We start from the raw sequence: 16,335 nt of genomic DNA on the forward strand, positions 1-16,335 counted from the left end.
CCTTCACCACAGAGGAGAGAGTCTACAAGCCACTAAATCACAGCACCAAGAAAGGGCTCGGCGATATAACGGAAATTCACGGCATGTTTGGAACTAAATTGTTGGTGATGTAATATTTAAAAACACTGTGTATTACTGAATGATTTTGATTTGGTCATTAAGTTTCCTAAAAACGCTCAATTTTCACAATCTTACAATTCTGGAGTTTTGAGAGCATTCCGATTTTAACTATAAAATAATAATAGAGTTAAATTAATAAATGAAAAAAACGAATTCGATGTCATTTTGTATTTAAATTGTTTTTTAAGTTGCATGGCATTTTTAAGTAAAAAATACATTTACGACATTATACAAATACAATATTAACACATAAATGAATTTTCCATTTTCTGTCTGGAAAATTATTTTTATTAACTTGGTTAATCTCTATACATTTGCATGACATTCCCATGATCTTTTAAAATTGTAACTTTGTAAATTCTCTGATATTTCCAGGTCTATGGAAACACTGTATATTGGTGCATATATATATGTGCATATATATATATATATATATGTGCATATATATATATATATATATATATATATATATATATATATATATATATATATATATATATATATATATATATATATATGCATATATATATATATATATATATATATATATTTAATTACATATAATTATTCCCTGTTCACTTAATGCAAAGCTATTTGGGAAAAAAAAAAATTCCTTTTAAATTCCTTTCCTTTTAAATGGAATGTATGGCTGTATAATGAATGTTTGGTTTAAATAATAATAATAATAAAAAAACAACAAAACAAAAACATAGAACAAAAAATAAATAAATAAACAGAATATTATCAAAAGGTTTAAAAATATTGATATATATTGCCTAGTACTAGCACAAAGAAATTTCGAAGTGCATGTCTATATCATCATGTGTGTATGCCGATATATACAAATGCGACATTCTCTGAAGTATGTAGAAAGCCATTTAGCCATGTAAATCTGTGGATGTTTACCTTAACGGTGAGAAGCAGTTACGAAAAAGCTTGTCAGCACGACAGATATCACATTACAGAAAAGGCGGTGTGCCCTTGGGCCACGTCTCATGGCCAAATAGTGGTTACTTGCCCTGTTTTCCACGAAGACCCAGAATAGAAATAAGAGATCAGGATTCACATGAAGATTCGACAGAAGTGTTTATTTTCTCTAGATTTATCTCATCTTGAGACGTGACTGTGGGTAGAGCTCAGCCTCAAACAGACACTTTAAAGTGAAAGATAGTTAAGCAAATATGAGGCAAAGACTGCAGGCTGTTTGACGCTGTGCTTGTTTGTTTGGACAGCTCTTTCATTACACCCGTTTTTTTTTTGGGGGGGGGGGGGGGGGGGGGGGTTACCTGCCAAGAGTTAAAACCATAATTTCATTCAGACTTCAGAGATGTGTTTCATCACTTGTATGAGAGTGTGGCACTATGAGGCAGCAGCATTGCCTGTACCTGGACGACAGCTTTCAACAGAGCCACATTTATGAAATATTGTATTTGGCTCTGGCCCAAAAGTGAAAGTGTGAAAATGTGTGAGTGGAAATGGAAGTAGTTAACTAATGTTAACTAATTAACCTTTTTGTAAAGTGTAACCATAATGGCTTTCTGTGATGCATTTTGCACAAAAAAATAACCCTACTTATAATAATTATATTTAGGCCCTGTTTTAAACTAGAAGGACAATTGAACCACACTAAAACACACACACACACGCGCACACACACACACACACACACACAAACCCCTCTAATTTCATTAGATAACAAAACAGAGGATTCTAGAGGGTTCTTACACTTTGACCAATGCTTTTCTAAGAATTTACCCTAATTTGACCCAATATTTAGAAAAATATTTTTATATCTTCTTGTTATAACAATGGATTTTTTTTATTTTTAACAAATAAAAATGTTTTTGGTTTTAAAATGGCTTTGTGATGCATTTTGCTTGACAAACATTTTGCTTATTTACACTCAATGCCAATTTGCTTGATATTTCTTAACCAAATGCAACTACATTTGTTTGTGGCTGAAGTGTCCAAACAGTTTTGGGCCAATGTTGCTACAAAAATGCAAACAATAAAATCTGTTCTAAACTCTCACAAAAAGAAAAAAACAAACAAACAAAAAACAAGAACTTGCACGTTTGGATTCCTTGTCACTGCAGACTGTTTCCCATGAAAACTTGTATCTTTATGCAAATTTTCAGTTCTACCATCAGCCTGCATTGACTCATTTCTTAAACACAAAGGAAATCAACTGCTCCATATAAAGATAATTGCCAGCAGAAAGCAAAGAGGCCCAATTAGAAATACACCCACATATGCAAACACACCAGACCTAATTCTGCTAGAAGGGGGTTTTTGGACTGTTGCAAACACACAGTGTAATGGCTGGCGAACCTGATGTCTTATCAGTTTTCTATGGTAATCAATAACTTGAATGGCCTTTCATTCAAAAGACTTTATCTTTACAATAAAGTTCTTGTAGGTGTGCAGATGACAGGAATTATATTGCAAGGCAGGTGTTCCAGCAGCGTCTGATTAGTAATTGTTCTGCAGCAGATGAGGGGAAAACTGAGGGTGTGTCAAAGAGTGTGTCTGAATTCAAGAAAGAAGGTTACGAAGCCAACAGAATTAACAGGCAAAGCTCAAAGTCCAGTTTAGCAAGGAGATCTCTACTCCTCGTGCAGTGTTTGTTTTCACCCGACTTCAGCCTGGAACGCATCCAATCCATCTTAAACCGTCACCTGGCTCCCGTATAACAGAAAGGCCCTATGCAAATCAAAGGGGCCCGATGAGGGAAATGCTGTGGAACTTGCTTGGAACGGTACACACCTTTAGAGCTGCTCTCAACAGATGTGAAATGTGTGCATGTACCTTGTGTGTTTTTTTTTTCTTTCGAAATTCATTTAAACCAAATCAGCTCTATAATAGGGTTGCAAAGAAAACAATTTAAACTCAGATAAGGTTTCACTGTCAGCTGAAAGGCAGGCACTGAATTAATGGAGCCTGAAGCACAGAAGAAAAAAAAAATCACAGCATAAAAATGTTCCATTGGCTTGGCTGTCAAAGTTTAACTTGGAATCATTAGTCTGAAATTGCAATTTACTTTTACGTTGCTTTTTAAATTGCTACTCTCTATCAAAAAAAAACCCTGAAAGTTTTGAACACACTATTTATACAAGCAGTAGTTGAAGCTGTTGCAAAATACATATATTTACACACCTGTGACAGCTACTGTAAACGGCTAACAGTTGGACTAATTCAGTAGATTTATTTGCAGAAAAAATATGACTTTTTAATTATTATTTCCAATTTTATTAAGCGTACAAACCATTTTAGTTAACTAAAAATTAAGCTAAATAATCATTGAACTACTGTATAATGCAATTTGTGCTGCTTTTGTAATCATTTTATGAAAGCAACAAAGAAAAAAACAATTTCTTAGTATTTTTGTGTTGTCAAGATATACTAACTTGAAGAGCATAAGAACATAAGATATTAAGTTTGGATTTCTGAAAAATGTATCAAAATGTAAAAAAAAATATATGCAAATGGGGCAAGAAAAATAATCTTGTTTTACTTTTAATTAAGATTTTTTTTTTTTAAGCAAAAACAAAATTGTCACATATTTATTGCTTGTTTTGCTGTTTTTACTTTATCATAAATATGTCAACAAGAGTTCAAATTATTAAAAATGTACATGTATATAAGCTTTGAAAAAGCATTACATAAAAATGTATTGTTTATATATCACTATTGACCATGAATAATCTACTACTAATATTATAAATTATACAATTGGCCGGCAGCCATATCACCCTGGAGCCCAAGACCGGTTTCCCACTGAAGCTAAGCAGGGCTGAGCTGGTCAGTACCTGGATGGGAGACCTCCTGAGAAAACTAGGTTGCTGCTGGAAGAGGTGCTAGTGAGGCCAGCAGGGGGTGCTCACCCTGTGGTCTGTGTGGGTCCTAGCGCCCCAGTGTAGTGATGGGGACACCATACTGTCAACAAGCACCGTGAGACGTTAAACCGAGGTCCTGACTCTCTGTGGTCATTAAAAATCCCAGGAAGTCCTTCGAAAAGAGTAGAGGTGTGACCTCAGCATCCTGGCTAAATTCGCCCATTTGCCTCTGACCATCATGGCCTCCTAACCATCCCCATATCTGCTGATTGGCTTCATCACCCTGTCTCCTCTCCACCAGTAAGCTGGTGTGTGGTGGGTGTTCTGGCGCACTATGGCTGCCGTCGCATCATCCAGGTGGATGCTGCACACTGGTGGTGGATGAGGAGATACCCCCTGACTATGTAAGCGCTTTGAGTGCCTAGAAAAGCGCTATATAAATGTAATGAATTATTATTATTATTAATTGTTTCATTACAGAATATTGTATTATCATCAGTCTAAAAAAAATCATTTAGAGCTTCATCAGTTTAGATGTTCAGTACAAAGCAAAAGTTTCCATTTTAAAGCTGAAAATAATCATTGAATAAATATGTATAAATGGAAATGCATTGAGCCACTGACAACTAAGGAAGCTGATGAAAAGCCAAGCCAACTGAAAAGGTCAAAGGTCACACGCATGATGAAGAAAGGAGGGCTGATGTAAGAACATGCCGATGTGTTCCACTCACCTGACAGAGGTGCACAACCATTCTCTATCGGTGCAGTGAGATGCATGCACAAAAGCAAGAGAAGAAATGAGTGAATAGAACAAAAGAGAGAGAGGTGGATTGGGTTGGGGGCATAGAGAGAGAGAGACACACACAACTGCAATGGGAAAAAAAATAAGTTGAGTCAATGTTGAATTAAGATTAGAATGAGAGGAGAAGCCAGCTGCAGTGGACGATGGAAGATGAGCTGGGGCTGCTGGGTCAAAAAGTGATTGGTTACCTCTCGCTTGGCCAGCAGGACGTTGGGTACGATGTGTGGCAGACAGCGGCCCAACATGAGCATGACACTCTGCTCACTGTCAGCGATTCGAGACACCTGAGAAACGAGCGCACTTGAATTAGGCACAAAAATGTTGACACATAAAGACCAGCAGAGGCAAACGTAAGAAATTTCATGATGAATAGACAGAAATTTAAATCATTTTCTGTTGAGAATCTTCCTCTCCAGTGAGCTGATCACTATTCGCTATTCATGTTTTGATCTCAATTACGTTTATGCTTTAGTAATTTTTCTATTTTTTACAAATATTTCTATTTGGTTATTTAATATCGTTTCAGTTGGACAAATGTACAACTTAAGGTCTTTGCACAATGAGTCCAAAATTTGCGTCCGAATTTTTCAAACGTTAAAAAATAAATACGACCTTGTGTTATGTTGATTACGTTTACACACTGCCTCCGAAACTTTAGTCCGTCATAAAAACAAATTGGATCAGGTTCGAATTTTCTGCGTTTTCGCACTCATAGCATGCATTTTGATATGAAAGGATGGTGAGAACGGAAAAAATGCGGAAATTTCGGACTCTTTGTAACTTATTCACTTCAGCTAGTTGCCAAGGCAACATTTTTGTTTATGTTTAAGTTCAAATTTACGTTTTTCCACCATTTAAATTTTCCGTTTTATTTCAATTACCGAAAATTATTTCTAGTAGCTTTAGTTTTATTTAACACTCACTAAACAACACTAAACTGAATCAGTTTGCTTAATGAATGAATCATTGAGACTTAGTTTTGTGAGCTGGATCTATTGAAAAACGGAAATGATTTGACTTATGGAAGTTAAGTGAATGATGACTTAAAAATAAAAAAAGAAAGATTCATTCATGAAATGAAAATGACACCTGCTTAAGAGAGTTCAAGGAGAGATCTCGGGGTTTTCAGTGAATAACTACTAATATTTGGTCTGTTCGTCGCTATTGTATGGCTTCAGAAGATTTACAGGAATACGGTGCATGAGTCATTAGGAGCTTTTTATTGAAACATTTGTGTTTAAAAAAAAATATATACTTTTTAACATTAAAAGCTGTAGGCTATTCATTGTAATTGCACTGCCAATTCAACAGTGTAAAAAATATAATTTGTGCTCCACATAAAAAAAAAGTCAGTCATACTGATTTGAAACAACATGAAGGTGAGTAAATAATGTAGACTTTTCATTTTAAGTGTCACAACAGGTAGATCCCACATATGCTCATGCATTTGTTCCTGTATGATACCCGAACACACTCACCTCTGAGCCCAGACGACTGTCAGCAGACATTCGACAGAAGGACAAAAGTGCTTGGTGGAAGGCCGGAGACAGCTTTCTGCACAAGCAAACAAAACATGATTTAGCAAGCCACCTCTGGTTACCAATAACTCTACATATTAGCATAGCTTTCCACAGCACAGAGCAAAACGCCGATAAAGAAACAGTCAAAAAAAGGAGAGGGTAATTTTTCTTAATCAGCCACGAGGGGTAAGTGTCCATCCAGAACAGATGTGCAGAATGATGATGAATGGAAATTATGATGCCAGTCAGCAATGCAGAACAATTTGGATGAGGACCACAATAGTGCATAATGCAGTGCTGCCATCTAGTGGCCATAACAGCTATGTCTGATTTCATGTAGTTTGTTGCCATTCATTCATCTAAATATGATTGGATTTCAATCGGATTTGTAAAAAAAAATTTAATCTGGGCTTACAGCCTGAACCAGGCTTAAGATTTTTTTCCAGAATATCATAGAGACATGGAGGTTGACTCCTTTGTGCTGTAATGGTAGCTATGCAACCACCGGCCAATGCCCTAGAAACTAACTGAAACATATCAGAAACCATAAAGCAACCATCAAAATCAGCAAAGCTCTATGGTGGCAGGTTTGCAGCCTAATGTTTGGAAAGCCTTTACATTAGGAGTACGACTATGATGCTGAAAACATGGCCTAGATAGAAAGCTTGGTTTGTTACTTTGAGTGCTTTATTCGTATCTCTGCATCTCCGTTTTTATAGTCACAAGAGTGTCCACTGGAATAAGGAAGTGCAGGTCTCACCTGTTGGGCTGGTCAAACTGCACAGAGGTTTTACCCTGCGGACTCTGAGACTTTAGTTTGCTGTAAGGTTGTGTAGCAGTAGTGGTGCTTTCAGTGCAGTCAGTAGTAGCAGTAGTAGTGATTGAGGTCTCTGTAGTGTTGGCATTTGAGGAGCTGTCCATTTCTGTGACCCCTCGTATGTCCAAATACTGTCCATTGTCTAGGGGGGGGTTTCCACATGGAGTGTCTTCTTTAGACTGAATCAACTTCACTGTAGATGTGGGTTCTGATGAAACCTTCCTCTGAAGTGCCTGTATATCACTGGATTCACACACACACACACACACACCACACGATCATGCAGGATACACACTTTACAAGATTCGTAGTTGGCAAGGTTTGTGAAATTAAATGTTCATTAGTCATTCAAAGATTTGCTTAAACTATATAAATGCATATTTGCTTAATACTGACGGCAAACGAGAAAATATTATAATGTTTAATATAATACTTTCTGTATATATTCATTACCTTGTTTAACCATTCTATCTGATTATTAGACAGACTTCTATCTGTATTGGACAGAACTTAAGGATGATGGCAAACAAGAGAGAAAGTGTGAGCACTGTGTGCCCTCAGGCGCTGCCGCTCTCAGCACCGTCAAAATAAAAGTCCCACCTCGAACACATCGGCCAAGCAGAAAAATGCAGATGCCGATATTTGAATAATCTGAAAATATCGGCCAATATATCGGCCTTGGCGATATATCGGTCAACCACTACTTGAAAGCACAACATTGCTAATAATAGGCACTAATATTAAGTAATAACAGTATTGAAGTCATAAAAGACACTCAGTGAGTATAAGTATTATATACATTATGTTAAACATGAGTAGTTTTACAATATGTGTTTCACTACCATTCAAAGGTTTAGGGTCAGTAAAATGTTCTTGTATAAATTAGTTTTTTTAAGCGTGGATCCAATGAATTTATCAAAAGTAACAGTTTATAATATTCATAAATGCTACGATAAAATTCTGAAAAAAAAATTGAAATATATATTTTATATTTTCAAAATGCTTAAACTTAAAAAATCTGACCAACCCTAAACGTTTTGACAGCAGTGTAGTTCAATTAATAATAATAATAATAATAATAATAATAATATAATAATGTATAAATAAATATTTAAACAACAAACTAACCTATAAATAGACTATAAACTATAAATTTTAATAACAACATATGTACATGCTTTGAACATTAAAAAAATCATTATTAGTTTTAAATATCTAAATAAGGTGTTATTATTATTATGTGGTATAATATCCAGGGCTATCCAGTGATTTTTAGAGTCCTGGTAAGAAACAATGGCAGGAATTATTGGTTCCGCTTAGGGTGGGAATCTACCATGTATTAATTGAGCGTGGGGGTTTCAGGGGCAACGTGGCCGAGTTGTTGCTGTTATTTCCTGTTTAATGTGAACGAATTAATAACATCAAAGTAGATTTATTAAGTAGAACATCATGACAATATGTTTCTTTCAGACTCTGTATATTTAAGGGAACATGTGTAAAGTGTTTTCTGTGAGTTTGTCCCTCCACATGTGGTAATGGTGCTGGCCACCAGTATAAATGTGAATGCCTTTGTTATGAAAGGTAGTCTGTGTTTGTTTCTGCAGTGGAGAGTGTGGCCCGAGGGTTGCAGGTATTTTATTCACTCTCTGATCAATAATTACAATAAACTCTTGTATCACCAAACAGTCTCGGTGTGTGTTTGTGCGTATTAACGTCCATGTTGAACGTACGGTCCGTCCGTGACCGTCACAGGTCTCTTAAAATGAACAACTAAGTTTCCTTTTTTAGAAAAAAAATATTTGTATTTTTTAAATGCATAGAATGCAATGCATACATCATAAACATTTAATTATTACCCATTGTTTCTCTGTCCGTACTTGTACTGTGAACAAAGACAAGAAAGTTGACAGATGAATTAAGTGCATTTAAGTGCCATTCAGTTGGGGTTTTAAATAAAGCATTTTCTGAGATGCACACATTAAACATTAAACACATAAAACATTAATTTAATTTATCTTTTCATTATTGAAAATTAACTTAACTTTTTGGTAAACAAAGGGGATTTACTATTAAAAATAAAACATGGAAGAAATGTGATTAAACCTTAAAAAAAAAATGTTTGATTTTTTTTTTTTTAGTGGTAGGCTATGTACATTCTGCTGAACAATAGTCTTTAACCGGACTTTTATTTTGACGGGTTGGCGTACCTTTACAGTTTATGTGATGACTGGATTCCGTGATTCCCTCCGCGTTTTCTGCATCGCGTAAATCATAGGGCCCTAGTTGTGGTGTGCCAGCTCTATCTTGCAATGGACACACGCCACGACGTCCTCTTTACGTTCGCCCGCGTCCTCAAATCAAAATACTGCTGACTCTTTGCAGTTTGCGATTTCGGACGCAGTGCTTGTGTCTCCTTCCGCTTTGTGGGTGACGTAAACGCGTTGTGTCACATTAAAAGAATCATTGCGAAAGAACCTGATGTGAGACTTAAAATAAATTAAAAGAGGCTTTTTTTATTTAATTTTTTGTAATCGAGTTACTCGAGGAATCGTTTCAGCCCTACACTTTAGTTTAGCAGGTTATCTGATCAGCATCATAACCATAGGGAATCGTGACTAATAAACTATAGCTAAATATTTTTTCACAGAGAAATGTGATTTTTATAAACCTCAGCTGACGAGAACGGACCCTTCAGATAATAATAAATGACAACAATAACAGGTCGCTGCTCTGAGCTCTGATTATTCGGGATCACACGACAGGTTTCTAATGGTTCTGATTGAATAATGCCCACAGGCAACAAGTGATGACTCTTACCTTTGGAGTTTTTTAATCTGTTCAGCCAGACTCTGTTTCTCACTGTTCAGCAGGCTGATCTGATATTCCAGCTCCTGAACCACTTCCTGCTGCTGCGGATAACATCGAAATTACATAAAAGGTGGAATATTTTAGACCAGAGAAACCCAAGACCACCCCAAAATCATGGTTTAGATCCTTGAGCAGCATTTTAAATCAAAAATCCCTTTTGAACAGATATTTTACATGGGGTTACTAGGATTTGGCAATATTCTGATTATGTAAATGTTTCGCACATGCATTAATTTATTTGGCCTTAAGATGATTAAGCCAATATTCCAGTTTCTAGGAAAGTGACTAAAATAGCTATCCTACACCATTAATCAGAATTTTATTTGATTTCAGAATAAAGGTTTAACCAGAATATGGATCTTAATCGGAAAACTATTTTCATGCAAACATGTTACCTACAATACCAGCAGATCTTCCTATATGTAACTACCTGTACGGCCTCAGTTTGTAGCACAGGTTCCTGGGTAAAATAGTCTCCTGGCAAGTCATTTGGGTCCACATTGACCGCCACATCCACGGTTTCCCGATGCAATGACAGGCTGTTCCCGCAGTTCCTGTAGAGCTGCAGCAGGTCTGGAGGTTTGGGAATGTTTAGACCCACATCGTCCCACAGCTCAAAATCCTACAGAAATAAAATATCATGACTAAAAGGAAGAAATAAATACTAAAATCAAATAATTCTATAAAAATGAATGTATAAAAGCAATGTATAAAATATTACCTGATCATCATTTTCATCTGAGAATGTGATGGACGTTAACTTATATTCATTTTTCAATAAATACTCATTAACTAAAAAATTTAAGGCTCTCTTTTCAAGAGGGCGGATAGGCTCCTGGAAAAAAAAATCGGGAACATTTTATATAGTTTCAATTCAAACTAATTATTCATAACAAGCTTATTAGAGAAATCTAATATATTTAAGCTTATAATACTATAATAAAAAAACTGAAAATGGGGTAACCTGAATTTCAGGACTGGATTTGTAGTTTTTTCTCTCTTGAGAAGGAATCTCACATTCTACAGAGAAAGAAAGAAAGAAAAAAAGAGAGAGAAAGAGAGAGAGAGAGAGCGAGAGAGAGAGAGAGAAAGAAAAAGAAAAATGAGTGAGCTGGAATTTGATTTACAGTGGACAATAAAATCTGCCTTTAGGAATGAGAGCAGCTCCTGTAGCAGAAAGGACTGAAGTATGTAAAAGTTGAAAGTACGCCACCTGCAGCCCGAGTCAAGTTGGCACGAAGAGCCTGAATGGTCTCCTTGGCTTTCCGCAGTTCAAACTCCAGAACTGGACCAGGGGGAAGTGGGTCACACACAAACAGGCATCCAACCAAGAGGAGGGAACAAAGAAACAAAACAAAAGGGGGGAAAAAAAGAACAAAAGGATGGCCATGAAAAAGTGAAATAAAAAAAGAAAACAAAGAAAAGAAAAAGAAAATGACAACTTTTGTAAGAAGCCGAGGCAAAATCAAAACAGGGACACACACGCTATGGATCTAATGAACACATGCAGCAGAAGTTGCTGGAGGAGCTGGCGGTTCATGGAAATATTTACACTTCGGGAAATTTTGTTTGTGCACATAATTCTCTAGCTGCTGTCTGACCAGGGATTTAGAGCAAAGCAAATCTGTTTGTTTGATTTAGATGAAAGGTTAAAAAAAAAAATTCCTTTAGATCTTCTAATTCCGTTTGACTAGCTTCATCAGACAGTTGCAAAACATGTGGTCCTGTCCTAAATGAATAGTTCACTTTGAGTTTATTTGCCATCTAGCAGCATATATCCATAAAGTTCACATGGCCATAGAATGAGTCCTATTTGTCATTTTAGGTTGCAGAATAGTGCGCCAACTTTAAGTCTTCAAGTTCAACCGTGCCATTTGGGACAGGCCTAATTATGAAACAGGTATTCTCACCCCAAACTAACAACATTGGATAGACCGGTAATGTCATCTCAGATTGTTCGTGATGCAGATAAATGTTTTGACAGCACCATAGAGACTTTTTAGTGGATTCCATCATTGAATGGCTTATTTAAAACGGTCTCTGAATATTACGCTGGAATATGAGAAAGTAATTTAAACAGACAAATGGAAATTACTAAAATTAGTTCATTTTATAGATCGACTGTTATTTGAATAGGTTGACAATGCCAAATATATACAGAAGCAAATCTTAAAGACACAAAAATCTAAATCCACCTGTTGTTTGCATTTGATCTTTGTTGTAAAACAATTGTTCAATTTGTAAGGGGTTTACTAGTGTAAGCAAAACCCAGCAGCAATCCTGCTACCGTGGACCTGTTCTAACACGGGCTGTGTCTCATTCTGCTCCCTAGTTTCCTAAAAGAGTAATCAAAGGAAATTTGGGATTAGCAAGGACCCTGATCTACTATCAATTGGGACACTGATGACTAAATAAACTGTGACGAGACTACAAGACATAAAAAACCATCTATTACATGTAATGACCAATATTCAGTCTGGAATCAACTGATTCGCACTGATTTTTATGAAGCATTCTGGGAATTTTGAGTGTACTGGAAGGAATGTGATCATGGGAAAGCCCTAGAAACCTTTTGGCAGTGTATGAACTAGCGAACGGATTGAGACACACCAGGAAACAGAAGCATGATGAGCACAGGACACTTTGCATGACTGTGCACTGATGATCAGCAGGTGGGACTCCCACAAGCTCTGCTTCCTAATATGTGTTCTGGAACACCATCTACCTGAACAGTGCCAGACAAAGAAGGGAGAAAAAAAAGAAAGAAAGACGAATTCAAATGGAAGAGGAAGAAACAAAGAAATCAGAAGAAGGAAAAAAGGGAAAAAGCTAAGATAAAGCAGAGCTCAAATGGGACAAAGGCACCTATGCTGCTGATCAACAAAGCACAGGATGCAAGTTTAACAAATGGAAAAATGAAAAAAAAAAAAAAAAAGTGCTTGCCTGTATGGTTTGTGGTCCAGTATTGGAAAGAGAAATACTAGAATAGAGACCCATCAGACAGCCAATAAACCCCAGGTCAGACAGCCAGGGCTGTGCTCATTGCTGAAGGGGTCAAGATTTAGGGGTGCAAAAGGGACCTTTTGTACAAAGCAATCTTATTCTGCTGCACGGTTCTACTTCCCTATTGTTAGCTTTTTCAACAAAAACACACTCAAAGCACGTAAAATTGGACATTACCTAAAGCCCCTTTCACACTGCACGCCGGAACTCGGCAAATTGCCAGAAAATTGGTCGAACCGGGTCGCCTACTGTGTGAAAGCAAACATGTCCCGAGATTGATTCCGGCATTGAACCCGGGTAGGGACCTAGTAACATTGCTGGGTTCCGTTCCCCGGAAGAGCGCTGTGTGAACAAAAGCCAGATCTAATGCCGTGTCGTAGTGATGACGCACGTTATCATGCGACTCTTTTACCATCTGTTTTGAAGGAAGATCAGCATTCGCAACAAAAAAATATGTCTAAACTGTAATGAAGCAGAGATAAGTTAGTTCCTCACTTTCCGCACTGTCGCTGAGATCGTTTACTAGCTTGAGTGAAAGTACAACGTGCCTAACGTTTTCGACTCGTACATTACACGTCACGCCCTGATGTCAAGTGTCTTTACGAGATCTTTACGGGTTGTGTGTGAAAGCACGCACATATCCCGGGTAATCACTGGCAGTGTGAAAGGGCAAAATCTAGCGACCTAGGGACAATTGCCGGAACACTTTTCCCGTGTATTTGCCAGAATCGCAGAGTGAAAAGGGCTTAAATAAGATATAGCTAAAATTTATATTCACATAATGTTTTTTGTTTGTTTAGTAGAGATGCACCGATTGTATAAATAATTAAAAAAAAGCTCATATAGTAACGTTATTCTGTTTTATTCAATGCTAAAAATGCAGCTTTGGTGTAAAATGACCCTAATTATACTATCAGAAAATGTTAACATTTTAAAAAGACCACAAGCAAAATATACTACTAGATCGTAAAAACGCTAATACTTTGTAAACAATTAATTGACTTTAATGTTTGACAGGGGCCAACAAATATTTGTGTATAGCTCAGCTCCAAAGAGTTTTTTTTTGTTTTAATAATATTGGGAGAGGGTAGGGGATGTGAATTTTCACAGGAATTATTAACAAAACATTTCAATCTTAAAAATTGATATCTGCTAGGATAATGTAAAAATCTGACGCTTGGGAGGGACTCAAGCTAATGCAGGAAAAGCTAAAGGAACAGTATGGCAACCTAGCCAAGCAAGTTTCAAAACTGGGAAATGACAAGAGAGGAAACTTGAGAGCCAGAACACCTTTTGCTTGGAAAGAAATGGGAAAGCAAGATAGTTATTATCAGTCCAGCCCAATTAGAAAGAAAAGTTTAGCGTGCAGGCTATTAGTTAACCCTCCTACTCATCTACAGAGAGCACTCATCTAAAAGACCGCTGAAGAAAGCAGTCAGTGAACCATAATGTTTGACCCATGTGAATTCACATCAATCATGAATGCCAAAAATCTTGTGTCATATACGGTAACACTGACCAAATCGCCTCTCATAAAAGAGTTTTACACAAGCCGCTGAACCACTAATAGTTTCCAGAAAAACGTCCAGTAAAGCCAATTCCTTCTCATTTTGCCTAAAAAATGACCACATACTGTAACTGCTGAATTGTGTTCTTGGAAATTCCAGGCATTAGTAAATAGAAAATTTGGCTACTGTCAATTGTGGTCTAATATGATGATAAGTCCATGCAAAATGTTTAAAATTTAATGGACTGAAGATTTCCAGTATTAAAAGTACTACATGACACAAAGTTGGAATTCAAGAACACTTGCACATTTAAAACCAAGCACATTACCAGTCACTGTAGCTGATGAAAATGCATTTAACTAGTAGCCAACCGTCCCATCGTGGCATGTGAGGCACACTGTAAACAAATCCGATGTTTTTTTTCAAATATGATCTAGGACTGGGTGTTCTTGCACAATTTTTTCAAGTGATAAAATCCAATCTTAACATCCAGACGCATTTAATAGATATTTATATATGGATAGATGAATAAATTTGCCAGCAGGATTCTCCTTACCTGCCACTCTTTCGTCTGACTCCCTGTTGCCATCATCTGAATACCGTGCGAAATCCAAAGAGTCCAATGTACTAATGCTGCCAGCTCGATCTGGAAACAAACAAACACACAGAAAAAAAATGGATGTTAAACTCAGTGGTTCCCACCAAATTGAAGGGTTTCATAACAAAATGCACCCTTATGAGATAGAACACTAAACTATCATTTACAGAAAGTAAAGTGGTAACATTTTGAATTGTTTCAGCAAACAAAAGCAGTCAGCAGTTATAGAGAATAGACTTTACGTAGGCCAAAACTTTCCAGACGAACACGTCTCTCTCCATCTGTCTGCACTGCTGGAGGGAAGATAGAAAAGTATTGCCAACGTCAAGCCCCCACATGGACTCCCCTATTTCTGCATGCCAACAATTGTAGTACACTGTGTACACTGGCATGGTAACACATTAATCAGCAACAAACCACATTTATTTATTGTAATTTCAGATAAATAATGAGGACATAATAATGGGGTTTAGGTACTTATCTATGCATAAGATTCCACTTTATTTGCATTTTTTTTAAAGGTCCAGTCCAGGTCATAAGAAATCAAATTTTCCTTGATCTTTTGCAAGGACAGAACTCGAACTTGATACTGAAGTTCATGAAAACATACTTTTAGAACTCAAAACTTCCCCCCATAACAAAAAGATACCCTAGTTACGCATCATTTATTAATTGATGGATTTTTTTAACATGACTCTGTGTCTCTATGTCTCTATGTCTTAGAGCAACCCTCTACATTGCGAGTAAATCACTCGCATATGCGACTAAATCTTCATTCTGATGACTAAATGATGTCTAATATTAGCCAACGGCTAATAAATTCTCAGATTTTACTCACCAGTGTGTGAGTTCGAGGCTAAGTATACGTTTAGCACAGATATATTTTCACTCGCGAACACTCTCTGACTGAGGGTTTCACTGCTAGTTCATGATCTATTGCCAGAGGTCAGACGATCTGTGCTTTTTTTTCAGTTCATCTCAATGGATGCGCAGTGCACCTGTATTTAATGTACCATAAACTCTAGTGTTAAGCCGCACAAATCGCCGTTGTGTTCTCTCACACACATGCAGAGAGAGAGAGAGAGAATGGACGCGTTACATTTAAACAATATTCTTTGTTGTATTTTCCTGTCAAAATAACGGCATTCCTATGGAAGTCTTCAGCTTATAAGAACAGCCAGGTTTTCCGGTAGTGGGTGGAGTAAATGCGCAAATGGCAATCTAATTGGCTGGCGCTGATCTATTATAGTCCCTGTTTTGATT

At 36.8% G+C, this 16,335-nt stretch overlaps 1 protein-coding gene across 8 annotated transcripts in view; it reads right to left on the minus strand.

The window, feature by feature from the left end:
• The window catches only part of LOC132123806 (RAB11-binding protein RELCH homolog), a 44,273-nt gene that overhangs the window by 17,404 nt on the left and 10,534 nt on the right, over positions 1–16,335 (minus strand). For 4 of the 8 annotated variants that reach the window (XR_009426685.1, XM_059534462.1, XM_059534461.1 and 1 more), the window contains exons 2-11: positions 15,031–15,120; positions 11,177–11,248; positions 10,928–10,983; positions 10,685–10,798; positions 10,394–10,585; positions 9,913–10,004; positions 7,039–7,338; positions 6,237–6,312; positions 4,947–5,042; positions 4,688–4,711 (exon numbers count right to left, since the gene is read on the minus strand). Coding sequence is in view for 7 of the 8 variants with exons in the window: in XM_059534462.1 (XP_059390445.1) it covers positions 4,688–4,711; positions 4,947–5,042; positions 6,237–6,312; positions 7,039–7,338; positions 9,913–10,004; positions 10,394–10,585; positions 10,685–10,798; positions 10,928–10,983; positions 11,177–11,248; positions 15,031–15,120 (1,112 nt within the window). In the remaining variant the exon portion in view is untranslated. The remainder of the gene's footprint in view (positions 1–4,687; positions 4,712–4,946; positions 5,043–6,236; positions 6,313–7,038; positions 7,339–9,912; positions 10,005–10,393; positions 10,586–10,684; positions 10,799–10,927; positions 10,984–11,176; positions 11,249–15,030; positions 15,121–16,335) is intronic. The other 4 variants (XM_059534465.1, XM_059534463.1, XM_059534466.1 and 1 more) reach the window with 3 other exon arrangements.

Source organism: Carassius carassius, chromosome 42 (genome assembly GCF_963082965.1).
Source record: "Carassius carassius chromosome 42, fCarCar2.1, whole genome shotgun sequence".
NCBI classification, from domain to species: Eukaryota; Metazoa; Chordata; class Actinopteri; order Cypriniformes; family Cyprinidae; genus Carassius; species Carassius carassius.